The 26,043-nt window shown below is 42.4% G+C and overlaps 1 protein-coding gene across 1 annotated transcript in view; it reads right to left on the bottom strand.

Annotated features, from left to right (window-relative positions):
* Positions 1 to 9,833: 9,833 nt before the first annotated feature.
* The window catches only part of TJP1 (tight junction protein 1), a 110,262-nt gene continuing 94,052 nt past the window's right edge, over positions 9,834 to 26,043 (bottom strand). Inside the window, 6 exon segments of the mRNA NM_001003140.1 lie at positions 9,834 to 11,375; positions 13,992 to 14,135; positions 15,892 to 16,109; positions 17,722 to 18,199; positions 20,453 to 20,628; positions 25,750 to 25,977. Coding sequence (NP_001003140.1) covers positions 11,281 to 11,375; positions 13,992 to 14,135; positions 15,892 to 16,109; positions 17,722 to 18,199; positions 20,453 to 20,628; positions 25,750 to 25,977 — 1,339 coding nt within the window. The 3' untranslated portion in view covers positions 9,834 to 11,280.

Here is a 26,043-nt window from a genome sequence, read left to right on the forward strand (position 1 = left end):
CCTCCTGTCTAGCCGCAGATATGAGCTCTGGTAACACTGGACACATAGTCCTCAAGAATTTTTTCTGCGTGCATACAAACGCGTTGTAGATAGACTTGGCTGTTTTGCAATCTGGACTTGAGGATGGTAAATTTATTTTTTTTTATTTTTTTAAAGATTTTATTTATTTATTTGTTTATTTATTTATTATTTTTTATTTATTTACTTATTTGAGACAGAGTGAGATTCAGAGAGATCACAGAGGGAGAGGCAGAGGGGAGATGTGGACTGCAGGGTTGGGTGCTGGTGAGGGCTCCCTTTGGGCTGCTGACAGCCGCCTTCTCCCAAGTGCTCACATGACCTCTCCTTTCTGGCTGCACACCGGGCGACCGGAGGGGAGAGAGCTCACAACAGCCTGAACACAACCCTGCTGTGTCCCTCCTCGTGGAGGCACTGGACCCATCATGCGGGCCCCAGGCCTGGTGACCCTCCTCTACCCCTAATCACCTCCCGTGGGGGTGAGGGTAGCATGATATGAATTCAGGGGAGGACACAGCCAGCACAGAGCAGGTTCCATGCTGTCACCAGTCCTGTCGTGGAGATGGGGAAGTAGAGGCACAGGGAGGGGAGGTGTCCTGGAAAGGTCCTGGGATGTACAAAGGAGCCGGACTCAGCTGGGAACCCAGCCTTGAGGAGCACTGTGCCTGCGAGCGGTTTCCGTCTCCACCTAACTTTCAGCTCCTGCAGCCCCTCTGTGTCACCACGGGTTCATCTGCACCATGTCGCTGTGACTATACCTCAGTGAGCCTGGGTTTCCAGCCTTTGTCCCTTTCACCATAAGTCATGGAGAGCGGATCATTTCTAGCTTCTCCTGCATCGTAGAGTGCCATAGCCAACATCCTTGTGAATCTGACTTTGCACACTTGCTTGTTTTGCTGTGAGATACGTTTTAGCGCAGAATTGTTGGGTCCGAGGGTTTGGGAGTTTTAAGTTCCAGGTCTCTGGCTCTGTCATGCTGGGAGAAGGCAGAGCCAATGCTGTGAGAGCGTGTGCTTCCTGAGGCCCAGCTCTGTACCCAGTGTCTTCACTAAGGTGATGGGACCCAAGGGGAGACTGAGACCTTGGTGTTTTCTGTGACGTTTCTCAAGTGGTGCCCAAAGTGGAGCGTGTTGTCACGTTTCTAGGCCATTAGACTTCCAGGAACTGCCAGTTACTGAGCTTTGCTCTTGAATTTGTCTTATTTTTAAAACTGAGCTGCGAGATCTCTTTGCATGTGAAGCACCTTTGCTAATGTGCTGTGAATATTTTCTCCTGCCTCAATAGGAAAGATTTATAAACTGTGCTGTTCAGAATGGTAGCCCCTGACCATGCGGGATGGACTATAAAGCATTTGAATTGTGGCTAGAATAAATGCACTGAATATTTTATTAATTGTATTTAGTTGAAGTTTAAATAGTCACGTGACCAAGCAAAAATTTTGACTTCTGGTCTGCTGTCCATAGTTATTCTTTTAAAGTCAGCTCATGAGGTATACTTTAGATGTTTGTGTTTATGTTGTCATATTTTTCTCTTTTCCTTCATGACTTTTGAGTTTTGTGGCATATTTTAAAAAGCCTTTCAGGAGGCACCTGGGTGGCTCAGTTGGTTAAGCATCTGACTTTTTAAAAAGATTCCATTTATCAATAAAAACAAATAAAAAATAAATTTAAAAAAAGGACTCCATTTATTTATTCATGAGAGACAGACAGGCAGAGACACAGGCAGAGGGAGAAGCAGGCTCCACACAGGGAGCAAATGTGGGACTAAATCCTAGGACTAAATCCTAGGACCCTGGGATCACACACAGAGCCAAAGGCAGATGCTCAACCACTGAGCCACCCATGTGCCCAGCATCTGATTTTGGGCTCAGGTCATGATCTCAGGGTCATGGGATCGAGTCCTGTGTTGGGCTCTGCACTGGGCAAGGAGTCGGCTTGAAATTGTCTCCCTCTGCTCCTCCCCATACTTGCACATGCATACATGCACTCTCTCTCAAATCCTTAAAAAGGATTCCTTGTCTCAAAATTATTAAAATGCTCACCCATATTCTCCTCTAGTACTTATGTGATTTCATTTTTTCAGATGAAAACTTTTGTTTTATCTAGAATTTATTTCAGCCAAAATTGCAGTGGGGCACAACTCCCCACCAAGGGGCTGGCCAGCTGTCCCAGTATCATTTATTAAAGATTCCATCAAATGCCACCTTTATCATGATGTCTGCAACTTAATCTCCGATAGAGCAGCCAACATATTTATTGTGTGTGTGCAGATTGAGATAAAGCAAACATGGAGAGTAGTTAGCACAGCAATTGTTGAACCAAGACAGTCTATAGATTATGACCCTATTCTGACTTTTCTGTATTGCTTATTCATAATAAAATTGTTTAAAATATGTAAAAGAAGCCACATATAAGTGCAATGGTATGATATGTCTTTATCTTATTTCACTCAGCACGATATCCTCTAGATCCATCCGTGTTGTTGTGAATGGCAAGATCTCATTCTTTTCTTATGGCTAATATTCCAGTGTGTGTGTACACATCCATCCATTCATTTATGCCATCCATTCATTTATGGATGGGCATCTCTTGATGGTTACTTCCATTATCTCAGCTGTTGTAAAGAGTGCTGAGAAGCATAGCATAGGGAACATAATCATATCATAATACTGTTGTGTTGATGGTGACTACATTTCTCCAGGTGAATACTGAGTAATGCCTAAACTCGTCAAATTGCTGTGTTGTACACCTGAAACCAATGTAACATTGTCCACTGTATTTCAATTAAAAAAGAAAATCTAAGAGATATGAGAATGGAGGACTTCAAATGGACTCCATTTGAAGTCCCCACTTTCAAATGGATGGCTGAGCAAAGTTAGTAGCTTCCTGCAGATGAGCCAGGGTACAGCAGGAGGAAGGAAGTGGAGACAAGATGGGCAGGGGAACACAAGGGAGTAGGACTCAGACATGGACACGGATGAGGAGGAAGGCCGGGCCTGCAGGGGAGACAGATGCTCTGGCTGGTGTGGCACACAGAGGGGAGACGCTGGGCTTGATCCCACGCGGCAGGAAGAGCATGCCTGGGTGTGCAGAGCCGTGGGGATTGGGGCTGGAGCTGTGGCCTCAGGGTTGGTGGTGGTCATGCAAGGAGAGACTGGCTGTCGAAGAGGGGGTGTTTGTGGACATGGCCCCCCTCTCCCTGGCAGAGCAGGGGCCACGGGTTGCTGGCCTTGGCCTCTCCCATCAGGCCACAAGGCCATGAGGCCACGAGGCCACACAAGGGCTTCAGGCTTCAACTGAAGCAGATGAAGGAGAGGAAGAAGGAAGAGATGAAGGAAGAGAGGCCCAGACTCTGATGTGGAAAGTCAGAGAGGCCCTGCCTCGGCCAGGACTGCAGGGGGGTGGCGCGGCTCTGTTCTTAATAGGGCCTGTTCCCTCTGCAGCATGAGTGGTAACCCCTTTTTCTTGCCAGTGCATTTCAGATTTGGCAATTGTTCAGTAGGTACCAAGTCTGGGGTTTTTATCATTTTCTTCCTAATTGCAAGGCTCATGAGAACAGTAGCAGGTGCCATCTGTACTGTATTCATCATCCTGCCGCAATGGGGGAAAATGAGTAATTTTAGCATAAAATGTATAACTGCCATGAAATTCAAATTGCAGTAAGTCGACAAGAATTACAATGTTTGCGGAAAAGCTCATGGAGGAGGCTAAAGTCATCAGCTCTGGCACCTGAGAGAGCTGCAGCGTCGGCTGAGTGGACAGGACCTGGACACCTGTAGGGTGACCCTGCTGCCCCCGTGGACCCGACTGGGGCTGCTTCCCGGTCTTTCCTGCACCTCTTACTCTTAAACATAAAATAAGATGGAGAAAATAAGGAGGTGGGCAGTGACCCTGCAAACAAGAGCCTTACGTTTCCACTGATGATCCGCTGAGCAAGCAGAAAGCCTGCCAATTCTGTTACGCATCATTGTGGGTGTTTCTCTTGCCTTCTGGAAACAGGACTGTTTTTCGAAAGGGGTCGCCAGTAACAGCCCCAGTCATTCCACAAACAACTAGCCTGGCCTTCAGCCCATGATCCAGTCACAGATCCAGGGACATAGATGTCCTGGCAGGAGGAAAGAACATTCCCGCGGATCCCAGTTGTTCACATCAGAGCGAAGGCCCATGGGAAGTGGGACTGCCCGTCTGCAACCTGACAACAACCCTACACGCTCATTCTGGCTCTGGTAACTTGTAAGCCACTTCTCGCTCTTGAAAGTAAAAACCATTTAGGCTCTAAGTTCTTTGTGCAAAGGCTGAGCACATGCAGATCTTTCATGCTGTCCTCTCCACGTGGCAGAGGGTCCAGATGCTCCCATCCATCACAGCCACCCCAATTAACACCTCCTATGCTCTGTGGTCCCAGCAGCACCTGAATTCAACACGTGGTCAGTCTCACCAAGGCTGGCTGGTCCCGCATAACTCTCCCCCAGATATTGAGGTGCAGCTGGAACGTAACTTAAGAGTCGCCTTTGCACTTGGATGCTCCAGATCCTTCCATAATTCCTGTGGCCCAACTCACTGCAAATATGTAGAAGCCAGGCTCCTGGGTGTCCTTTCCCTCTGCAGCCAGGCAGGAGTGGCTTAGGCTGGGCGAGCCACTGATTCCTCAAGTTACAGTATCAGTGTGGCCAAGGGTCACCAGGAAACGGGTGCTGGCATTTCCAACCTGCCCTTGATAAGGCCAGAGTGTGGGGTGGGACTGGCAGGTAGGTTTTCCTGGGATGAGTGGTGACTAGTTTGTTGCCATTTCTCGATGACAGGGCACGTGCCATACATGCCTTCCTGTGCTGTGCTGATCCTCGGTGGCGTTCCAGGCTGTTCCCCAGAGCGGGACCTGCACGAAGACTCCCATTTGGGGAAATTTGCATCAGGACAGACTTGCCCCTGCAGCAAGCAGTCTCACTAGGCCGCAGTTACTGCTCTGTCCCAGGCGGGGAGTGTGGTCAGGAAAAGGAGGGCACTGCAGGAGGCTTTCTCCCCGCTGGGCTGGGCACATGGCACAGTCAGGGTGGCAAAGGTGACTGAGACCAAGAGAGGAGGATGGTGTCTGGCTGGGCGCCAGGGCTCTGGGAGATTGGCATTCTCCACCACACCGCGAACTGCTAACCCTGGGTAATTTCTTTCAAGGTGAAGAACAAGGCAGAGCTGGAACCTTCCACAACTATCACCCACACTTACTGATGCTAGCTCGAATGTTCCTGGGGATCTGAGTGTTCTCTCCTGAAACACATTGCAGTTTGTACTTCCTCTAAACTCCAATCAAAATGATTTAGAAGAAATCTGTGCATAATAAACAAGAGTGCACCTGAAAGAGGAGCTAAGCGCAATGGTGGGTAGGGAGATGGGGGGGTGGTTCCTGCAGGCAAGTGGGTGGCTCAGTTTCTGGCAATTTTCAAGATAATGGGCATATCCTCTCATTAACCCTGTTCGCCCCAGGGCAGGAAAACATCTCCATCGTTGCTGTCAACTTCTGACTCTGTAGGTCATGGCCTTGAACTTCTGCTCTTGCTTCTTGTGAGAGACATTCCTAAAAACTCTTAAAGGGGTGCTGTTTCTGGAGCTTGAGGCTGGCTTGGGAGGAAGGCTGGTCTGACCTTGCTGGTTTCAATTTGCCCTCAGTACCGCCCTGTGTCCCCACAGTGTCGGCACGAGCCAGGGGAGGAAGGCTCAGACATCCGTGGTGTGTGAGGGGTAGGACCGGATCACGCGTGCCTACCCAGATGCTTCCCTATGTTATGATATGCTGTCACAAATGGGGGATGTTAACACTTGCAACAGTTGAGTGGGGCGGGCAGGAGCCCAAGGCCTGATAGAACACTTCAGCCTGTTTACTTGAATATTCAGAACTGAAGGGAAAAAGAAAAACTTGTCCCCTCAGAGAAGAGACATGAAAGCACAGGTAGGAGGCCCCGCTCCATGGTACACTAGTCCCATTGGGGAGCCTCCACGTGCACCTCCACCCTTCTCTCCAGATCTGAGAGGAACTCAATGAAAACCTGGGACAGTTGCATTACACTCAAAACCAAGTTTACTAAGAAAGCCAATTTTGCCTTAAGTTGCTTGGCTTCAAGGACTTCTGAAACCCTATAGCTCTCCATCATGACTCCAGTTCTTCCCAGTGGACACCAAGGCCCAGGCCCTTTAGGCCTCAAGCTTTGCCTTCCAGTGGACTGGACTTCCCCTCACCTTACACAACATGGAAGGGACTCCTTACAGACGTTCTGGGAAACCCCATGTCCTGAAAGTACCCTCCAAGAAGCCCTGACACCTGGGCTCGACCAAACTCTCTCCCCTCTGATTTGAGGCTCATTTCTGCCACTAGCCAGTTGCCAAGCACTGAAGGATTTTAAGTGTGAATACTATGCTTTTCTCCCCAACATTTAGACATTAGCAAATTGGTTCCATGTCTGTTTTCACATTTTCCTTATATCTCAGGTTCTAGTAAAAAAAAATAAATCTGTGGACAAAATTTTATTTTTCTCAAAAAAAAAAAAAAAAGACTGAGGGGCGCCTGGGTGGCTCAGTCTGTTCAGTATCTGCCTTCAGCTCAGGTCATGACGTTGGGGTCCTAGGATCAGGCCCTGTATCAGACTCCCTGCTGGGCGGGAAGTCTGCTCCCCCCACCCCCACCTTGTGTTTTCTCTCAAATAAAATCTTAAAAAATGTAATTGTGACCTCAAGCTAGCACAAATACACCAGCATCCAAGCCTCTGCCTCCATGTGTGGTTTTCCCACACATAGCACAGGGCAGGGCAACTTGATGCAGGGCTCTTCTGCATTCTCTCAGTGGCACTTGTCAGGTGCCCCAAATGACAGCTGGTTTACACACTCCCTGCCATGCATCCTGCCAGTAGGGAACACACTGTGTTAACAGAATTAATTTTGAGTCTTCATAAGTATGTGGTTTCTCAGACAACTGGAAACAGCCTACCCTGCGAAGGGGGAGGGAGACAGAGGGCTCCTGCCAGCTGCACATCTCTCCGTGAGAACCTTCTGTGCCACCTTCCAGCTGACCTGAGTGCTCGTTGTGACCTGGAGGAAATAAGCTCTGGCAGGTGCTGTTTGCAGAGCCACGATTTCCTACAAGATAGGACGGGAACAAGTTTATACACCTTCTTTGAGAATTCTGAAAACCCTAGATTTTCTACACCTTGGGTAACTGTCTCTTCACTGTCCAGTGGTTTGAAAGGAAAGCACAATGAGGAGTTAGAGATGCTGTTAACTGTGCTTTTACCAAGACCGGATTTACTGACGTGACAACATGGTTCTGCTACTCTGCACAAGACAGTGGTTTCCCAGCGCTCTATCCGGGGTAACTCGACTATGGAGCCTGAGGAGTCCTCTTCAATGACCCAGCTTGGGACACCTCCGTGCCCAGTCATTTCTGCAAAAACAGGTGCCAGCTTCCTAGCTGGCCAGCTATTTTCAAACTGCCAGTCAAGGCCAAAGGCAAACAACTTGCTCCCAGTTTGTCTGGGTCTGCTGCCACATCCCTTCCTGGTCAAGTGCATCCCCATCTAGGCTGGAGAGCCACTGCGTGCAGAACTGTGTTCCTTCACCCGGATCTCCAGTGGCGTGATGCCTGGTGTGTGCTGCACCAAGTGAAAACGTGCGAAGTCAAGGAGGAGGAAGAACGGACTCAAGTACCACTAGGGGACATTCACAAGGTTTCCTAGTATGAGAAAGTCATATGGCAAAGGGTAAAAAAAAACCCTTCTGAACCAGAACGTGACTGTGAGTCACTTCAGTGTACCATGCTCAGTGCTACAGGAAGATGGTCTGAGGGAACAAAATGCCCTTATTCCTATAAACATTAAAAAGCACCAGGTATATAAACCTTGCCTGGCATTCATGCAGTAAAAGCCAGGCAGGTCAGTACAACCAACAGACCTGCAGAGGTATGTTCCTTCCACTGATACATACGGAAACCTGGAGTCTAGTTGAGGCTCTGTGTATATGGGTCTGCGTTCAGGATAAGCACACATTTAAAACACGACAGACTAGTGTACCTAAAGAGCTAAGGTAACATTATGGGCCACCTACCAATAAGATAAATAGACTAAGTGGAACGCAACAAATATCTCACACTAGTATAAAATGAACTCAAAATAGATCAGAGACATAAATATAAAACCTAAAGCTATAACACTTTTGAAACAAATCTTTCTGCTTTGGTTTAGGTAAAGATTTATCAGACAGGACACGAAAAGCACGATCTATAAAAAATGAATGAGCTGGACTCTGTCAAAATTAATAACTTATGCACTTCAAAAGACACTATTAAGAAAACGAAGAGACCTCTGAGAGAAAGTATTCACAAATCACACATCTGATAATGAACCTGCATTCAGATGATATGAAGAACTCCTGAAACAGTAAACAATGCAATTTGCAAAAATGAGAAAAGATCTGAACAGATACTGCAGCAAAGAATGCATGGCAGATAAATGAAAAGACACTCAATATCATGAGCCAATACAATAGGGAGATGCAAATCAAACCCACCCAGAGACAGCCCGTTAGAAAGGCTAAAATAAAACTATCACAAACAGCAACTGCTGGTGAGGGCCTGGGGCCACTGGGTGCTCTGAGACAGGTGGCAGGATGCAGGACAGGATGGCATGCTGGCAGGCAGGGTGGCAGTTTCTTACAAAGTTCAGTTTATACCTGCAATACATTTGTAGCATTTTTATGTACTTTATTCATCATCTCCAAACCTGCGCCTGGGGCTGGATAAACAGAGGTAGGTGCATTCACATGGTGGAACCTGGTCCACAGTAAGAAAGAACCACTCATACTTGCAACTTCCTAAGTGCATCTCAAATGCTTCATGCTGAGTCAAAGAAGCCACACTCAAGGCTGCATACCGCAGGATCCTATGGACAGGACACCCTTGAGGAGGACAAACTACAGGGATAGTAGGCGGGGGGGCAGGGGAGAGCATGAACTTTGGGAGATGATGAAACTGATGACTACTGTTAATAAATGGTAACAGGGAGGGCGCCTGGTTGGCTCAGTCGGTTAAGTGTCTGCCTTTGGCTTAGATTGTGATCCCGAGGTTCTGGGCTCCCTGCTCAGCAGTGGGGAGTCTGCCTTTCCCTCTCCCTCTGCCCCTCCTCCCACCCTGGCTCATACTCTCAGATAAATACAATCTTAAAAAAAATAGTAATGGTTTTAAAACTGTATGTCTGTCAAAATCTGGAAAATTATTCACTAAAATGGATACTTTTACTGTACATACATTTTAACCATGATAAAAAAAGATGAAGCAAATAGGCTAAATCTACATAAATGTAGTAAAAATCTACATAAATGTAGATTTAGCAACAACGTAAATGTCAATACAACGGTGGTTAAATAAGTATGGCAATCATGGTGGAATATTTATAGCCATTAAAAATCATTTTCTACTCCTAAATATAACAACATAGGAAAATGCCCATGCTATGTTTTTGGGAAAAAGCAGGATACAAACTACATATGAACTGTTTGTAAGGAACACAAATGCATACTAACTGTATGTATATTTACAAATGCAGTGGGAACACTGCCCAGGATTCTGCAGTCAGCCTCCTTTGACTCTCGCTCTGCCTCAAGGTCTCAGGGACCAGCACTGCTCGTCCATCACAGTGCATCGGCTGTGGCAGGTGCCCCACCAGGCCTGAGGTGACAGGGTAAACAGGTGATGAGGGCCAATGTGCGGGATTTTAAACAGGGTAATATAATAAAGCTGCACAAAATTAGAAACAATGGGCAAAGAGACTAAACCAGCAATTTATTTTAAAAAGTTTTATTCCGCAGATTTAGAAATTTGAGATTTTTTAATAACTGCAAAAGAAATTCAGTCACACCTAATGATTGATTAACAGAATGTAGTGGTGTATTATCTAAACAGAAATCGTGCTGATGTGCCATAATAAATTGTCTATTAGTAAAAAAATACACTTTAGGGCACAGCATGGTATCACAAATTACAGTCAGGATACTTTGCAAGAATTTAATCAAACTAGAGAATTCTGAGTAACTGTATCTTTTAAATGCAGCACTTAAAAATGTAACAACTCTGTGCATTCTTTTTCTTTAAAAAATGACCTTGTATGTGTCATAGAAATGCTGCTTTATTGCTGCAGAGGTCAAAGTTCAAGGCTCAAGAGGTACAGGAGAGAAATACAAAGGTAGCCTTAAGAAACTCGGTTTTGTTTATGTATAAAAAAGGTAAAGTTTATAAAAGTTAATTTACAAACCAAGAACAAAAGTGGTATGCACGCATTATGTACAAGCATCCTTAAAATGTCAAAATTTTCAAATGCATAGCCAAAAGAACAGAAAAACCACCACTGCCCCTTGGTGGGGGTGGTGGGTGGGGAATCCCCAAATCACACCATTATTTTCTCTGGGTGATTATACATTTCTGAAACCACCAAATCCACAATTTACTCAATCTTTTTCATGATACAGTAACTAGATGTGCACAAAAGCCATATAAACTTAGTAATACACAGAGAGAATGATCTAAGAATTAAAAATATGAGGGTAAGGCATTCCTGCTGGTTAGTATGTCTGTGGTGATATGGTTAATTTATAGATCCAAAGAGGCCACAGAACCAGTCTCACATGCTTTGGTGTCCTTCCCTAAAAAAATGTGTTTCCATATACAATAAGTAATTGTCTTCACTTGACTTCCCTACCATCCCCCCCACCCCCCCAAAGCTACAAATTCCCCTTGCTGTACATTTCTGTTAAATCTACTACACTGGTTTATATGCTCCAGGTATATTTTTTAAATGTGTGCATATTACCTCATGCATAATAAAATAAAATGTGTATGCCAAGCCAGGGCCATAATCAAGTTTGAAACAGTGTACTTTGGAAAGAATAAAACTCAAATGCACCCCATTTACTGGCTGGTATTTTAACGGAAATCAGTGAAGTAAGCAGTGACTGTAAAAAAGTACAAAAATCATTACAAAGCAAACCATCTCTGACCCTCCAGCCAATACTGACGGTTTTTCCATCACAAACACGCAGTCTGCAGCATGTTTTCTGACCACGGTGCAGGGGCATGCTCACTAATCTTCATCTGTTCAGACAAAATGCTTAATACTAAGAACTGCAGTATCAATTCTAAGGAAAGTATAATACTTGATAGAGTGCTTCCATTTAGATTTAGTAAGTTTAACCCAGTTTCACATTATTTAATCAAGTTCCTATATTTTAAGAATTAAAAGTGGTCAATCAGGACAGAAACACAGTTTGCTCCAACAAGGTAATTTGGATCTCCAGGAAGACACTTGTTTTGCCAGGTTTTAGGATCACCTAGGAGATAAAAAGAAGTGCTTGTCATTTGCAGTTGGTAAAATCGCTAGCTGTGATACTGTGTAATCATGGGGCAAACATGAATATATATCCTCAGATACAATTTTCTCCTATCTCTTCAGCATATGCACTTGGATCAAAATGCTAAGTGCTGTATTTCAATGAAGACCCACTGGAATCTAAGGATTCAAAGCAGCTTCAGATTTCTCTTTTATTGTGTTTTCAAGTTTATGCCTTTTCAAACAATGAACAGAAGTTGGGGTGACCATACATGCCTGACGTAGTTCTGGTGCCTAGGTCCACATAATTATTAACAGCACTTTTGAAAGTTGGGACAAGAATTAACTGAGTACGAGAACCTATTTTTCACACTCAACTATAGACTAACAAATGAACGCCTGAAAGTTCTACAGAATCTGGTTCCTAAAGACCCTTCCTTCCCCTTTACCTCCCCCCAAATCACTTTACGTCTGGACCAAGAACTTCTCAACCCTGATATCTTGGCTGTACAACAAAATCATTCATGGAGCTCTGAAAACCCATCAACTGTTAAATCTGAAGCAGGGCTTGAGTATCTGAATTTAATAAGCTCTTGGTGATTTGAGATCAATAGCTAGAATTAAGAAGCCCGGGGTAGTGGACACCAAGTGTCAAGGCAGATGTCTCTATGGCATCCAAGGTAAGTATACAAAAGTTACTGACTTTTGCCTTCCTTCCAGCAACAGTTCTTAACCAAGAGTTGTTCTGCACCCCCATGGGACAATGTCTGGGGAAGGTTTTACCTGTCACAACTGACACCTAGCGAGTAGAGGCCAGGGATGCTGCTGCTAAAAGTTCTACAATGCACAAGACAGTTCCGACAACAAAGCATTATCATCTGGCCATAATGTCAACAAGTGCTAAGGTTGAGAGACCCTGCCCACACTGAGCTGTACATCACCTGATGGTGTCTGACTCACGACAGGCACAGCAGTTTAAAACATAGTAATTAAACAGAGGCTAAATCACTTCACAAACTTATTTGGGCTTATGCCATACTGCAGATAACAACAGTTTGTTTAGGCAATGAAGCAGAGCTTCAACTCTTGAAAGTAAATTAAAAAATCTTAACTTCTGGCTCGAGTTTCTTTCTAGTATACTAACTTTTGTTGGGATTAAGTCAGTCATTATCAAAAATCTACCCTTGACTTTCTGAAAAGAAATTTATAGTAGCAAAGCATTCTAAAGCCACAGAAGATCACACAAACATATTTCTGTTCTAGGTGAATGTACTCAAATTTAACACAGGAAAAAGTTGTTTCAATCTAACAAAATAATGTATGTTCTGTAGCTTAAAATATGGGAATAACAAACAGAGAAATCACTTATGCTTCATATAATATCTGGGGAAAAATATTTAAAGATTCTTATATTGGTTTAGAAAATAATCAGAGCTCATGTTGCAATCTTTCAGAATATATGCTTAAAATGCAGCTTCATTAATATTAATTCATTAATTCAAACTAGGCTAATAAAATGCTTCTCAGTGGAGTCCCTGAGGAAATAGCTCTACTATCTATTGTATTAAAATTAATTTATGGGCAGCCGGGTGGCTCAGAGGTTTAGCGCCTCCTTCAGCTCAGGGCATGATCCTGGAGTCCCAGGATAGAGTCCCATGTCGGGCTCCTTGCATGGGGCTTGTTTCTCCCTCTGCCTGTGTCTCTGCCTCTCTCTCTCTCTGTCTCATGAATAAATAAAATCTTTAAATAAATAAATAAATAAATATAAATAGAATTAATTTATTAGCTCTACTTATAGGTATCAGGAAATATAGATTTATATATAATTTCTAATCTTGGGTACTAATAGAGCATGTTCCTATTATCTCTATACCTGAAAGCTCTATTTCATATTCAAACTGCAATAATACTTACCTGGTGTACTAAAATTCAAAAGCAAAACTTTAAATTCTTATTTTTCTATAGGAGGTTCAATTACAGTGATCTATACCATAAATATAGAATGTTTCAACTGGTAACTGATGTAGTCACCCAAGGAAGTGAGAAATGTGAAAATGCAATGGAAGCTTTGAAGCTATGACCTTAAGAGCAAAAAGCCATTTAAAAGTAGTGTGTATAATAGAAGATACTTAAGAGTTTTACACTGGGAAACCATGGCCAAGTATGATCACAGTGGAGGTATTTTTTGTATTTCAAGTTTCTCTGGTGTATTATACTTTGTAGGTTGAGAAATTAAAGAATGGTAACCAAAAATAAAAATTATGTAATAAAGGAATCAAATCATTTTAATAAGATGAAAATGCCTATATATACAGGGCAGTAACAATTCTCTCACTGCATCTTAATAATTTTGACAGAACAAATAATTTTCGTAAACTTCAAGAAACAGTTAACCTTTAGCCAAATCATCAATGTTTAGAAGGCAGAAACTTCTGAGCCTTTCCATATTCATTTATGCATGCACCACAAGGAAATTTTAAAGCACTGGTGATGCCTACAAGGCCACAGGAACAGAGGTAGAGATTTGCTCACAAACAGCATGGGTAGCTCCAACAGCCCAGGGATTAATCAATGACAGTACCCAAAGCCCCCAAAGGACAGAGTGAAGACAGCATACCCGACGAGGAGTCGGATGATTTTAGAGCAAAAGACCAACCGTCAGGAGTCATGGACGCACAGTGTGGCAAGCGCAGCTCCACGGGCTTCAGGAACTTGAGGCCATGGGGCCCACACATCACTAAGGGGCTCAGCAGTGTCTCACCTGCAGTTGGAGAGGGAGTGGGAGTGACAGGTTAGATGGCCTCTTCCTTCCAGACCACAGTTCTCCTCACACCCCCATGTTCTTATGATATGCTTTAAAGCCAAATGCAGTTAATTCTCTACAGCTCCAGTGACCAATAAAAATACAATGAAGACACATGGGATCTTAAATTTTAAAATTTAAAATTTTCTAGTAGCCACACTGAAATAAAAAACAGGTGAAATAAACTTAATATTCATGTAACCCAATATATCAAAAATATATTTATTTCAACATATAATCAATATAGTAAATCTCTGAAATCAGGGTGTATTTTGCACTTCTAGCACATTCCAACTAAAAATAATCACAGATAATTTAAGAAACAAAATGGATGAACATCGGGGAAGGGAAGGAAAATAAGACAAAAACAGAGAGGGAGGCAAAACAGAAGTACAGAGAACAAACTGAGAGTTTCTGGAAGGGAAGTGGTGCGCTAGATGGGTGTTGGGGATAAAAGAGGACACTTAGGTTGTGATGAGCATTGGGTTTGTATGTGAATGATGAGTCACTAAAATCTACTCCTGTAACTAATACTTAGTTAACTTGAATTTAAGTAAAACCTTGAAGGGAAAAATTAGAAAAAAATATTACATGAAAACTTCTTGCAGAAAAATTAATCTGGGAATCAAATTTATGACAAAGTAGAGAATATGCATATTTCTAACATAAACAGGAACTTTGCCTCACCCTAGTAATGTTATAGTCATTTCTATGATTTTTAAAATAATCTGTAATTTCCTTACCATCACAACAAAGGATAATGTTAGCCCATTAGAAGTTCATTTCAAAACCGTTTATGTCTATCACTTCTCCTTTTTAAGTTTTTGGTGAAATAGTATTCTATTTTGTATCCTTTGTTTTCAATAAAATTTTCAACAAAGGATATAAACAAAAATAGCCACAGGTAGCTGGTGGTAACTGCATTCGATTATGGAGTTTTTGTAAAATATATTCAAATGTACTTCCTATAAATGTTACTTTTATCTGATGTTTTAAATGTTGTATTTGCTGCAGATGTGGTTTAAGGGACCTATGTTATGTTCGTGTTCCACAAAATGTAAGAAACTGAGCTAAAATGATGTATGTAAGGAAGTAAAGCAACTGCTACAAGATTTCAAAAGAAGTTGACACACAGTTCATCACATTGTCCTGATGGATACAGAAAAATTATGAAAAATAACAGCTTTCCTAGATTCCTTCGGAAGTTCAGAAACAGGCATGGTAATATCTGATAGGGATTCTTTACTTACTCTGTTGAGCCCTTACCAGTGCTAGGATTGGGTGATGAGCACCTGCCCCAGGATGCTTCTTTTTACACTCACGAGACAAGCAGGGAGCAAAGGGTTTCTGACTGGGTGTTACCCAGACCCATCTCCAGAGAGGCAAGGGGTGAAGCACACAAAGACAGACTTGGTGAGGTCAGCTAAGACCACCCAGCAGATAGGTGGAGGAAGGCCTGAAGGCCTATCACCTATCATCACAGTCACTTTCGCATCAAAAGTAACGTCCACTGTGTGGACAAGTCCAGTGTGCTCACCTCTCCCCTCGCCTTACTGCAGGGCACCTCCCTTCCCCAGTGGGAGGAACATGCTGGGGTTGCAAAGTAGCAAAGGGGTCCAGATTATCTTCTCAACTGAGTGCTACATACAAGCTTTGAAGAGCACAGAGGGCAACTCTAGTTAGTGTAACTACACAGAAAAATAAGCACACTCACCTTTCTCCTTATCTAAAGGGGGGAGGATGCTGTTGTCTCGGCAGACCTTGAAGTAGATTTCCTGTTCGACTCCCTCCGGAATGGCTCCTTGGGGGATGATGATACTGACGCCAGTTTCTATGGAACTCAACACCCCACCATTGTTGTTAAAGACGCCTCGGGCTGTGGCCACCACAGTATGGCCATCCTCATCTTCATCTTCTTCCACAGCTGACGGGCTGAGAGGTCAGAAACAACCGATGAGTAAACCTCAATGATACACAGGCATCTCCACTACAATTCTAACAGTTGGTTTCATTTTAGTTGATTTCTCTGTATCATCAAGAAGTTTTCAGTGACCCATTTTACTCAAGAAAATAATAAGTCATATTCTTCCTGGAGAAATCAATTTCATTTCTGAAGATAAGTAATCAATTTCCCTTCATTACTGATTTCTGCAACCAGGATGTACAAAGCCTGACTACTTTGCTCGCCCAACTACTATAGTTCATTGGTTTTAAGAAACACCTCTTAACATCCATGAACTTTGTGTTTTAAAACTAGCAGTCATGGTTTAATTGGTAGCACTTTTTTTTTTTTCCTTCTTAGGGATACATAAGACAACGGTGCATCTTAGAACTGAAAGCATCTAAGACCTGATAAGTATTAATTAGAGTCCCCACCTCCCTAGGATTTTGAGCCTGCATACTTATGGCCTTTTCTCAGCACTCCCTGAGTATCAAACAGCCCCTGCTATCAATGGCTTCTACAGCACAATGAGGTAATACTTTGGTCTGGGTACACGTCAAGCACCCATGAAAAACACAGTATATTCACTTAGTACACAGAGAATACCAAAGGCCAAGGGGATGTAGTCCCAATGACTGCTTCAATAATGTAGGCTATCAAGACTTCTTGGAGTGAAATTTTGAGTCCCAACCTAAAGGTGAGCAGAAAGCTGGAATGCCAAAGTATGTGAAGGGAAGCTGTAGCTTCATTCCCACACGACCAGAGCACCACGGACAATGTTGCTGTGTGTGAGAGAGAACAGGTTTCCCGGCCTCCGCTACTGGAAAGATTCACAAGGAGGCAGTACGTTTTCAGGACCATTCTTGCTCTTGGGAAGCTGACTGCAGGTGGCCCTCCTGGCCCTGCTGTTTCAACAGGTGGCTTGACAATATAAGTGGATTTGGGAAGCTGAGGCTGAGATGAGCTTCTGTGTGGCCAGAATGGGTCTGGTTAGTCACCACATCAGGACAAGAGGGAAACGAGCATATGGGTTTAGATCCAGGGAAGCTCGCTTTGTCTCATTTGCTCAGATAGCTTACTCATTAAAACTTAAAAAGAGCTACTGATTTTTTAACAACCATTTTGAGGTTGTTACCTTTTTATTTCTAACGTCACTGTTGAACAGAGTGGACAAGGAACACAGATGCTTATGATGATTTTCAGATATTCTCCAAGCGTATCTCACCAGCCCAAGGTTAGAGGTTATGGGAAGCTATGGTTGGTTGGTTAAGAGTCTGGGCTCTGAGGTCAGATGTGGAATGTAAGCTCCTCTCATCCTAGCTGTGGGACTCTGCTCAAACTGCAGTGTCACTCAACCTCATTTCCTAGTAAAATATGGATAATGACAACACCTACTGACCACACTTGGTTGTGAGTTTTATTATTTTATTATCTTGTACCCCTTGTGAGTACATAACGACATTCATCACAACAACGTTTTGGACAACACTGTTCAGCTTAAAGTTGAAGTTAAAATGTTCATTTTAAGTCCCAAATCACATAAACTATGCCACACTCACATTAGACAAATCACAAGGCTAAGAAACAGGCAAAATATCTTACCTCACAGGAATAGCTTTAGGCACTGTGCTGAGATTGTTCATTTGATATTTAGGTTTATCTGCATGGATGGAGAAAGTTTCAACTCCACTGTCAAACTCAGGAGGCTGTGCTGCACTATGTGCTTTTGCAAGAGTCTTGGGAGAAGCAGGGGCTTTTGAAGACAAGTCAGGTTTATGTGCTGTTTCACTTGGCAGGAGATTGTGGTTGAATTTAGGACTTTCAAACTTGCGTTCAAATGGCCGGGCAGAACTTGTGTATGGTTTTGGTGTGAATCGATTATATGCTGGAGTGACCGTTTTCTGAGTCTGTTCAGCTCCATTAACTGGAGCTTTATCTGGGAAACTTTTCTGTGGATAGAAAGTAGACTGAACAGTATCTTCTCGGTTTGGTGGTCTGAAAGTTGCTGGCTTATTCTGTGATGGAGGTGGGTCTGGTTTGGACACTAAAGAATTCTGAAAGTCCAGTGATATTGAATTACCTGAAAGAATAAACATATATAAGCATTTTTAAAACCTCTTCAGAGGTTTCAACAGCCCCTCTGAGATCTCTCCCATAATAATTTGTCCCAGTGCTGGAGTCACGGCCCAGATCAGGGTCCACACTGTCAGAAGGTGGCTCTTGAGCCCTGGTGACTGTCTGTGATACTGACAGATCAGGAGGGGCATGGACACATGTAGTGCTCTAGCGTATCCTGCTGCCTTGGAGTCAGGGTCAGGCTGCTAAGAGTCTAGGCCTCCCGAGACTAGTGTCTCGGTATCCTCTCTCCAACATCTGTAACAAATTATAAACAGAATGACAATACCACTATGTTAAAAACGAACAAAACACCACCACCTAACTAAAACCAAAAGGAAAGCCACAGATTGGGAGAAGCTATTTACAACTATTTAACTGCACAGGATTAGGATCTGAAACCTCTGAAGAACCCCTATACACCCAAAGGAAAAAATTTTACCAAATGGAAGATGGGCAAAGCTCCACAGAGGCAACAATGGAAGTGAAGGCCGGAATGCTCAGTTTACCATACAAGGTACTCAACCCCACTACTTGTAATCCCAAATGCCTCAAATACCATTTCACACCCATTCGATTGGCAACACTTCGGTTTGGTAATGTCAAGAGTTGGCAAAGATGCGGGACAAGAATTTCCATGTACCACTGGTGGCAGTATCAAGTAGTATCAACTGAATTCTAGCAACTTATTCATGAAAAAATAACATCAATGCTAAAACAAAGTCTTTCAGAAAAAAAGAGAAAGAGGGAACATGTCCTAGGCTCTTTTTTATGAAACTAGCACAACAATGATAGCAAACCAGACAAGGATACTGTATTAAAAAAAAAAAAAAAAAAGAACCCAAATTTCTGTGAACACAGCAATATACTTCATATTAACAGAATAAAGAAGAAAAATGTCATGATCATCTTAATGCATGTGACCAGGTGCTTTCAGCAAACTGGAAGGTAATAAGGGAACATCCAAAACATAATAGAGTAGCTATGAGAAAAACCTATAGCTAACGTGGTATGGGTGAAATAATAAATCTTTTCTCCCTAAGATGGGGAAGCAAAGATGTCTGCTCCCATCATTTCCACTCAACATTTTACTCAAAGTCCTTGCCAGAGCAAAAAGGTAAGAAAAAGAAATAAAAGGGCACTTAAGGATTGGCAAGAATTAAAACTTTATCTGCACAGTGTGGAAAGAAATTCCTAACATGAGGTAATAAGCTCAATCTGCCACTAAGACTCTACAGCTCATCTGGTTAAAGACTTGTCCTAGAATTTGACTCCTACGTAAATAATAGAGAAATATCTGTAGTAGCAAAAAGACAACAGGATAATTGATAAATTGTAGTATATTTTTAGGGTACAATAGACCATCCTTTTTTTGAAAGGGCAAATAAGACAAGCAGCATTTGGAGGTAAAGACAGTAGGCCCTCTTGGGGGGGTGGAGGGGAGTCTGATGGAAGGCAAAGAGACACAGTTTGAGGAGGTAGCAGGGACAGAACAAGGTGCTCTAACAATGGACTAGTTGAGTGCACATGTCTAAGGGCAGAGGGAAAAGGAAAGATGATGCAAGCAGGATGCAGGAGAGGAGCCAGGCCCAGGGCCAGCGATCACATGGGTCAGGGGAAACAGTGACCACTCAGAGAGCTGTGAAGGAGAGAGTGCGGGCAGAAACGCAGGGCACAGCTGTTAAGATGAACCAACGAGAGAGCTGTTGGCCACCTTGCTGGGATTCCGCCACAGTACCTAACTGCAAGGTGCTAAGGGACACAAGCTATATGGAACCTCAAAGCTTTCCTATATCTACGAGTGAGGAAGGAGCATAACCGTAATTTTACAAACTACCATTCAAATATTTAGATTCAGACATACTGGCAAACAAATACTTCCAGAAACTGAGCTGTGCTAGTAAAATATGAAAATCTATAGATTAAATCTATTTAGTCTAATAGAAAAAAATCTAGTATTAAATCTAATTAAATCTATTAAGTCTATTCTAATCTAATAGATTAAAATCTGTTTAGCTAAAAGGCTGGTCTGATACATTGGTCATAGTCATAAAAACAGGAGATGTACTTTTATTTACCAAAACCCTTAGTTTTCACTGTTCTCAGCCTAAAAGTTTCATGTATGCATTTTTTAATGAAAAACCCTTTTGCTTACAGACTGCAAGAATTCAATTTTCTAAGTATCACTCTATTACAACAGGAATGCTAACTCTCCTACCTTCACCATGTGCCCCCTTGGCATGCGTGTGGAGGGCAAGAGAGGAGCTGGTACCGGGCTGAGAAGGCTGGGCATACTGGGAGGGCAATGGGGGAGGAGGGGGAGTGGCCTGGACTGGCTCATAGCGCTTCTCACCAAATGATCTATCAGGGGCATCAGCTTCAGGAGACTTTCCCCTGTGAAAAAAATGAAGAGAATGCCAACATATGAAAATAGATTCACATTTACAAAATAAGTTCTCATCCTCTAAGTATCCTTGAGTTAAAGAAAAATCTAGAATTTCACAAAAATATTCTTATGAGTATAAATGGCTAACTCTACCCAAATGTACAAACAAATTCAACCATTTATCAGCACAAGAAATGTAAAGACAGCACAGATACTTAAAGAATATTAGTAAAACATCCAGAAGATGGCAACCAAAAGGCAGATGAAATTTTGGGTATACTTGTAATATTAATTGTGTTGCTTACAAAAAACAGTAATGATTGAGAAGTTTGAGAAAGTCTTCCAAATATTTTGAAAAAAATATTTATTGGCCCAAATCTTCCTTAGATTCACTTCTGATTTGGTATCTAAGGTATAAAACGCCTTGGCTTCTGGCACAGAGCGCTACAAAAAAAAAAAAAAAAAAAATGGTTTTATAGACCAGAGGTTGGCAATTAAAAAAAAATTTTTTTTAATAGTAAAGAGCTGGACAGTAAATGTTGTTGGTGTTTTGGGCCAGTCTCTCTCACAACTATTCAAACTCTGCCCCAAAACAGCCATCATATATAAATGAAATGGGTGTGGCTGTGTTCCAGTGACACTAAAAACACTGGACACCTTTCACTTGGAAATTGACCTTTATTTACTAGATGCATTTTTCATTTAACAACTGCTAGAGTAGCAGATATGCTTAATTTTACAAGGCTCATTTAAGTTAAATTGTGCCATGCATGCTTATTTTTTTCAGATTGCCAATTGTTAATATGTAGCACATAAAATTCAAACAGAAGAAATCTTTAAAATAGACCCATAATTACAACACTGCCATCTAAACCTTTGCAGAGAGCCAAAGCTGCACTGGCTTTATGTGCACAAACAAAACAGACATTTGGAATGTACTTTCATAGAAAATTTCACTGAAGAAGTCTAGTCTTGTATTGGCTTTATTAAAACTACACTGTTACATTGCTTTCAGGCACTTATGCTAAACATTTGAAGAGGACTTTAAAATCTGAAAGTGCACATAATGCCAGTGATGCAGTGAGGGACACCTTATGTAACAGCCTCACATCAATGCCAGTCTTACCACTTGGTGCTCCTTTTCAAGTAGTCATAGCTAGTGTAAGAGCCAAGAAATCTAGGTGATGGCAAAGCAAGCGCAATAGAAAAATGAAAGAAAATGGTCAATCTAACTAAGTACATTTGTAGCAAACGGAACTCAAATGTCATTTTAAAATATCAACCAAAACAATTAACATCCACCATTTCAGAATAATTTGATCTGTAAAAGAAACCACCACTAACTCCCATTAAAGCTAGGAAAATCACCAATAAATTAAAATATAGTAACATTGGTAGGTCCTGCGACTGTCCGCCTACCCGCCCTCTACATATTTTAACTGTGGAGCTAGTGAGGAACAAGGTGCTTGATCTCTCTTCTACCTCTGCCCTCGGGCTTCACTTGCTAGTGGTGAGCAAAGAAATGAACTAAATTAAGGAGCAGGACTAAGAATAATCAGCAGGCTCTGGATAAGAATGAAGTGCTCCACTAAAAGAAAAAAGGCTGAGCAAAAGAAATCCTCTAAGTGAAAACACACGAAGCAGTGGTATAACACACCTGGCTGCGCTGATGCCCAGCAAGGTAATGAGGAATGGGCCAATGAATATATGCCTGCCTTTGAAACTCATTTTCTAAGATTTTATTTATTTATTCATAAGAGACAGAAAGAGAGAGAGAGAGAGAGAGAGAGAGAGAGAGAGAGAGAAGCAGAGACACAGGCAGAGAGAGAAGCAGGCTCCATGTAAGGAGCCTGATTCGGGACTGGCTCCCTGAACCCCGGGATCACACCCTGAACCGAAGGCAGACGCTCAACCACTGAGCCACCCAGGTGTCCCTGAAACATGACTGATTAACCTGTACTCTTTCCTAGCAAGACCTTGCCCATCCCCAGTCCCAGAGCGAAGTCCTGGGATGGGTGGAGCCTGTCTGGAAAGCTGCCAAGCTTGAAACACACAGCTTCTCTCACCGAATGTCACACACAAAGAGACACAACCTAACGTCAGTCTTACTCAGTTCTTAAAAAGCTGAAACCCGCTAACATTTATTTTGAGACCTGGAAGTCTCAAAATAAGTGGATTCTTGAGAGAGAGATTCTAGTGACAATAAACTCCCTAGATGCCTCAAAGAAGCTGAGTCTCTGGGCTGGGAGAGCTGCATAGATGCAGAAGGGGACTGCTCTTCCAGCCCTGTTGTAGAGTCCTGGGAACTCTTCCCTGGCTGTGAAGATGAATGTCTGAGCCACATTTCCTAACCTCCCCACTTCCAAGCCAGCTCTCTGGAACTATAAGACAGGTGACAGCCACTCACTTTCTGGGGTGTCTGTCCTGTGCTAGTAGACTTCTCCCCTAACTGCCACTATTTATTTCTGAGGGGTATTTTTACATGGCATGTTGGCGTATGTTACCGGGAAGAAGACAACTTTGCTATTTCTATATTTTACTTCAGAAAATAAAGGCCTGTAGGCAGTGTACGGGAGACCGAGAAAACAGTAAACGGTTTTGAAATACAGGACAAAGAGGATCATATACTTTAAATGATTTTCCAGTTGTTAAAATTGTCTTCAATGGGCACAAGGAGTATAACAGCATGAGAAGGAGACAGCAGAGAAACACCTTTTCTCTTGGTCATCCTTATCTTTCCCCTCACTCCCCTTTCCCAACACTCTGCCCACCGGATACCCATATGGGGAAACACAGCACAACCAGAGTTTTTACTTTGTGCCAACAAAGGAAGGAAATGTGTACTAGTGTCCATCTCAAGTCACACTTCCCTGCTCCCGTAACACAACAGGAAATGGCAAAGCCAAACACTCAAGAGTCCTGGGCATATTCACAAACACAAAGGTTATCTATTTCTGTCAAAAGCAATATATCCTTGAGAAACCTCTGACCAGCTAAGACTTGTTCCTCCCAGGGTTGCATTAATGGAAAGGGGGCACAGCTGACACCCCTAGTACACTGTGTCCTGTGCTACGGAGTCCCCACCCCCCACAGACCAGGCAGCGTTCTAGACCCTGTCTGAAAATTACACAGCACAAATAGGTCATTAAGCTTTCTTTGTAGAAAACCCCATTAAGTCAAACCCAAAAATGCTTGGTCAGTTCATTCTCTGAAAAGACTTACTTACATTTTAGGCCTAAATGTATTCCTAAATTTAAGGTTGGACTCTGTTTACCAAGTACATAAATAAAATAAAGACAAATCAACAAATCAAATTTAATCAAATCTCTCTCCTTACACTACACCCTTGGACCTGCTTCTAACAGGAATGAATGTGTTTAATGATTTAAGTAAAAGTGAGCTCACTAAGTCTCACCTCACTGTCTGAGTCTGGACACTCTCTCCAGATATACTGGGCACCTCCCTATTGTCATGGTAGGGTAGACTACTGGTCTAAGACCCTGTTTGCATTTAATGAGACCCACTGCAGTACTCAAAGTTTGCATTTATGGTTGTCATAAACAGCTTTCTTCTCTAGACAAAGATTTAAATGGGTAACAGTGGAAAAAAAGGTTTTAAATCTTCACTCAAATGATGTCTAAGAGAAGAGTGGTAATTAAAATTAGGTTCTTAATATTAGAAGTTTTAAAAAATATTCTAAAAAAATGTCCACTCAATAGTAAGTGACAAATGATAGTTAAGTTCAGACAATCCCAAGCATCGAATTCACTGAAAATCTGAGTGCTTTTGAATTTGGAAGCAAGAGTGATTTGTGATGGCTTTTTGTCAACTTTGGTAGGCCAAACAATAGTACCCATCATTTGCTCAAGCACTACTGTAGGTGCTGCTGTGACAGGGATTTACAGATGTAATGCCCCTAATCACTTGAGTTCTGTTAATCAAAAGGGAGATCTGGATGGACCCTTTTACAGAGAACTTACTTCACTGAACTCAGAGACTCTCAAACAGCTTTGGATCTTCTCTTCTTGTCTGAATTCACAACTTGCTTATCAGTAGGGTCTCATAATGGTGTAAATGAATGCTTGGTATAAATGAATGCTTGGGATTGTCTGAACTTAACTATCATTTGTCATTTACTATTGAGTGGACATTTTTTTTAGAATATTCTTTAAAACTTCTAATATTAAGAACCTAATTTTATGAATCCACCACCTGTGCCTATGTGAGTTTATAACCCAATCTCAGTTGGGTCTGTACAGCAAAAAAGCCCCAAGAAAGAAAGACAAATCAACAAGACCCCCAAAAGACAAGTCAACAGAAGGGAGGAGCACAGAATAGGGAAAAGACAACTACAAGTCAAAAACTTGGGTGCTCGATCCTCTCTACCTTGTCACGTCACCTCACTGGACCTTGGTTTCCTCACGCATAAAACTGGACCAGATATCCTTAAAGTCCCCTCAATTCCAACAATAAAAAATGATAAGCTCTTTCTCATCTTGAAAAAAACCTCTCTATTGTTCTCCCTCAAATGATGTCACTCCCTGTCCTGAGGCTTTCATATTTAAAAAGCAAAATCAGGAAAGAAGGAAAGAACCAGCATTAAGTGTTTTGTGCAGAGGGGTGACTTATGATTCACCTAACACTCAGGGTCTTCACAGTTTATTCCCTTACCTCAAAACATTTTAACATCTTTCATAAGGGAAAAGTTTTGTGTATGTGCTATCAGAGTTTAAAGACAAAACACACACACAAACGAGAGCTAGAAACTATGCACAACGCTGAACCACTGGAGCGACAGGAATCATCTATTTTTTTTAAAAAAATATTTTATTTATTTATTCATGAGAGACAGAGAGAGAGAGAGAGAGGCCGAGACACAGGCCGAGGGAGAAGCAGGCCCCATGCAGGGAGCCTGACGTGGGACTCGATCCTGGGTCTCCAGGATCACACCCCAGGCTGAAGGTGACGCTAAACCTCTAAGCCACCCAGGCTGCCCGGAATCATCTATTTTGGACCTAACTGCATTCCTCCCAAACATACTGAATTTCACGTGATTAACTTCTACTTTATGCAACTGAACCTTTATCTATCCTTTTTTAAAATGTTAAGTCTTAAGTGAAATAACTTACTTCGAAGAATAACTAGAAAAGTTTGTTTGATTCTGAGAATGAACTGGCTTGGCAGGCTCTGAGAGATGGCCAGCAGGAATGTGTGTAGAAGGCTTGTTTTCAAAACTTCTTCGGTCAAAGTAGGAGAGCTGCTTTCGATAATATTCTTCATCCTCTTCGGGATCATAATGATTAGACCGAACAATATCTTCGGGTGGCTTCATCTGAGGTTTTTGAGGTTCTGGGATCCTGACAATGAGTAACAAATGGAACAACTTTCTTAGATATTACTTTTACAAAGAAAATGGAATATAT

Source organism: Canis lupus, chromosome 3 (assembly GCF_011100685.1).
Source record: "Canis lupus familiaris isolate Mischka breed German Shepherd chromosome 3, alternate assembly UU_Cfam_GSD_1.0, whole genome shotgun sequence".
Lineage (NCBI taxonomy): Eukaryota > Metazoa > Chordata > Mammalia > Carnivora > Canidae > Canis > Canis lupus.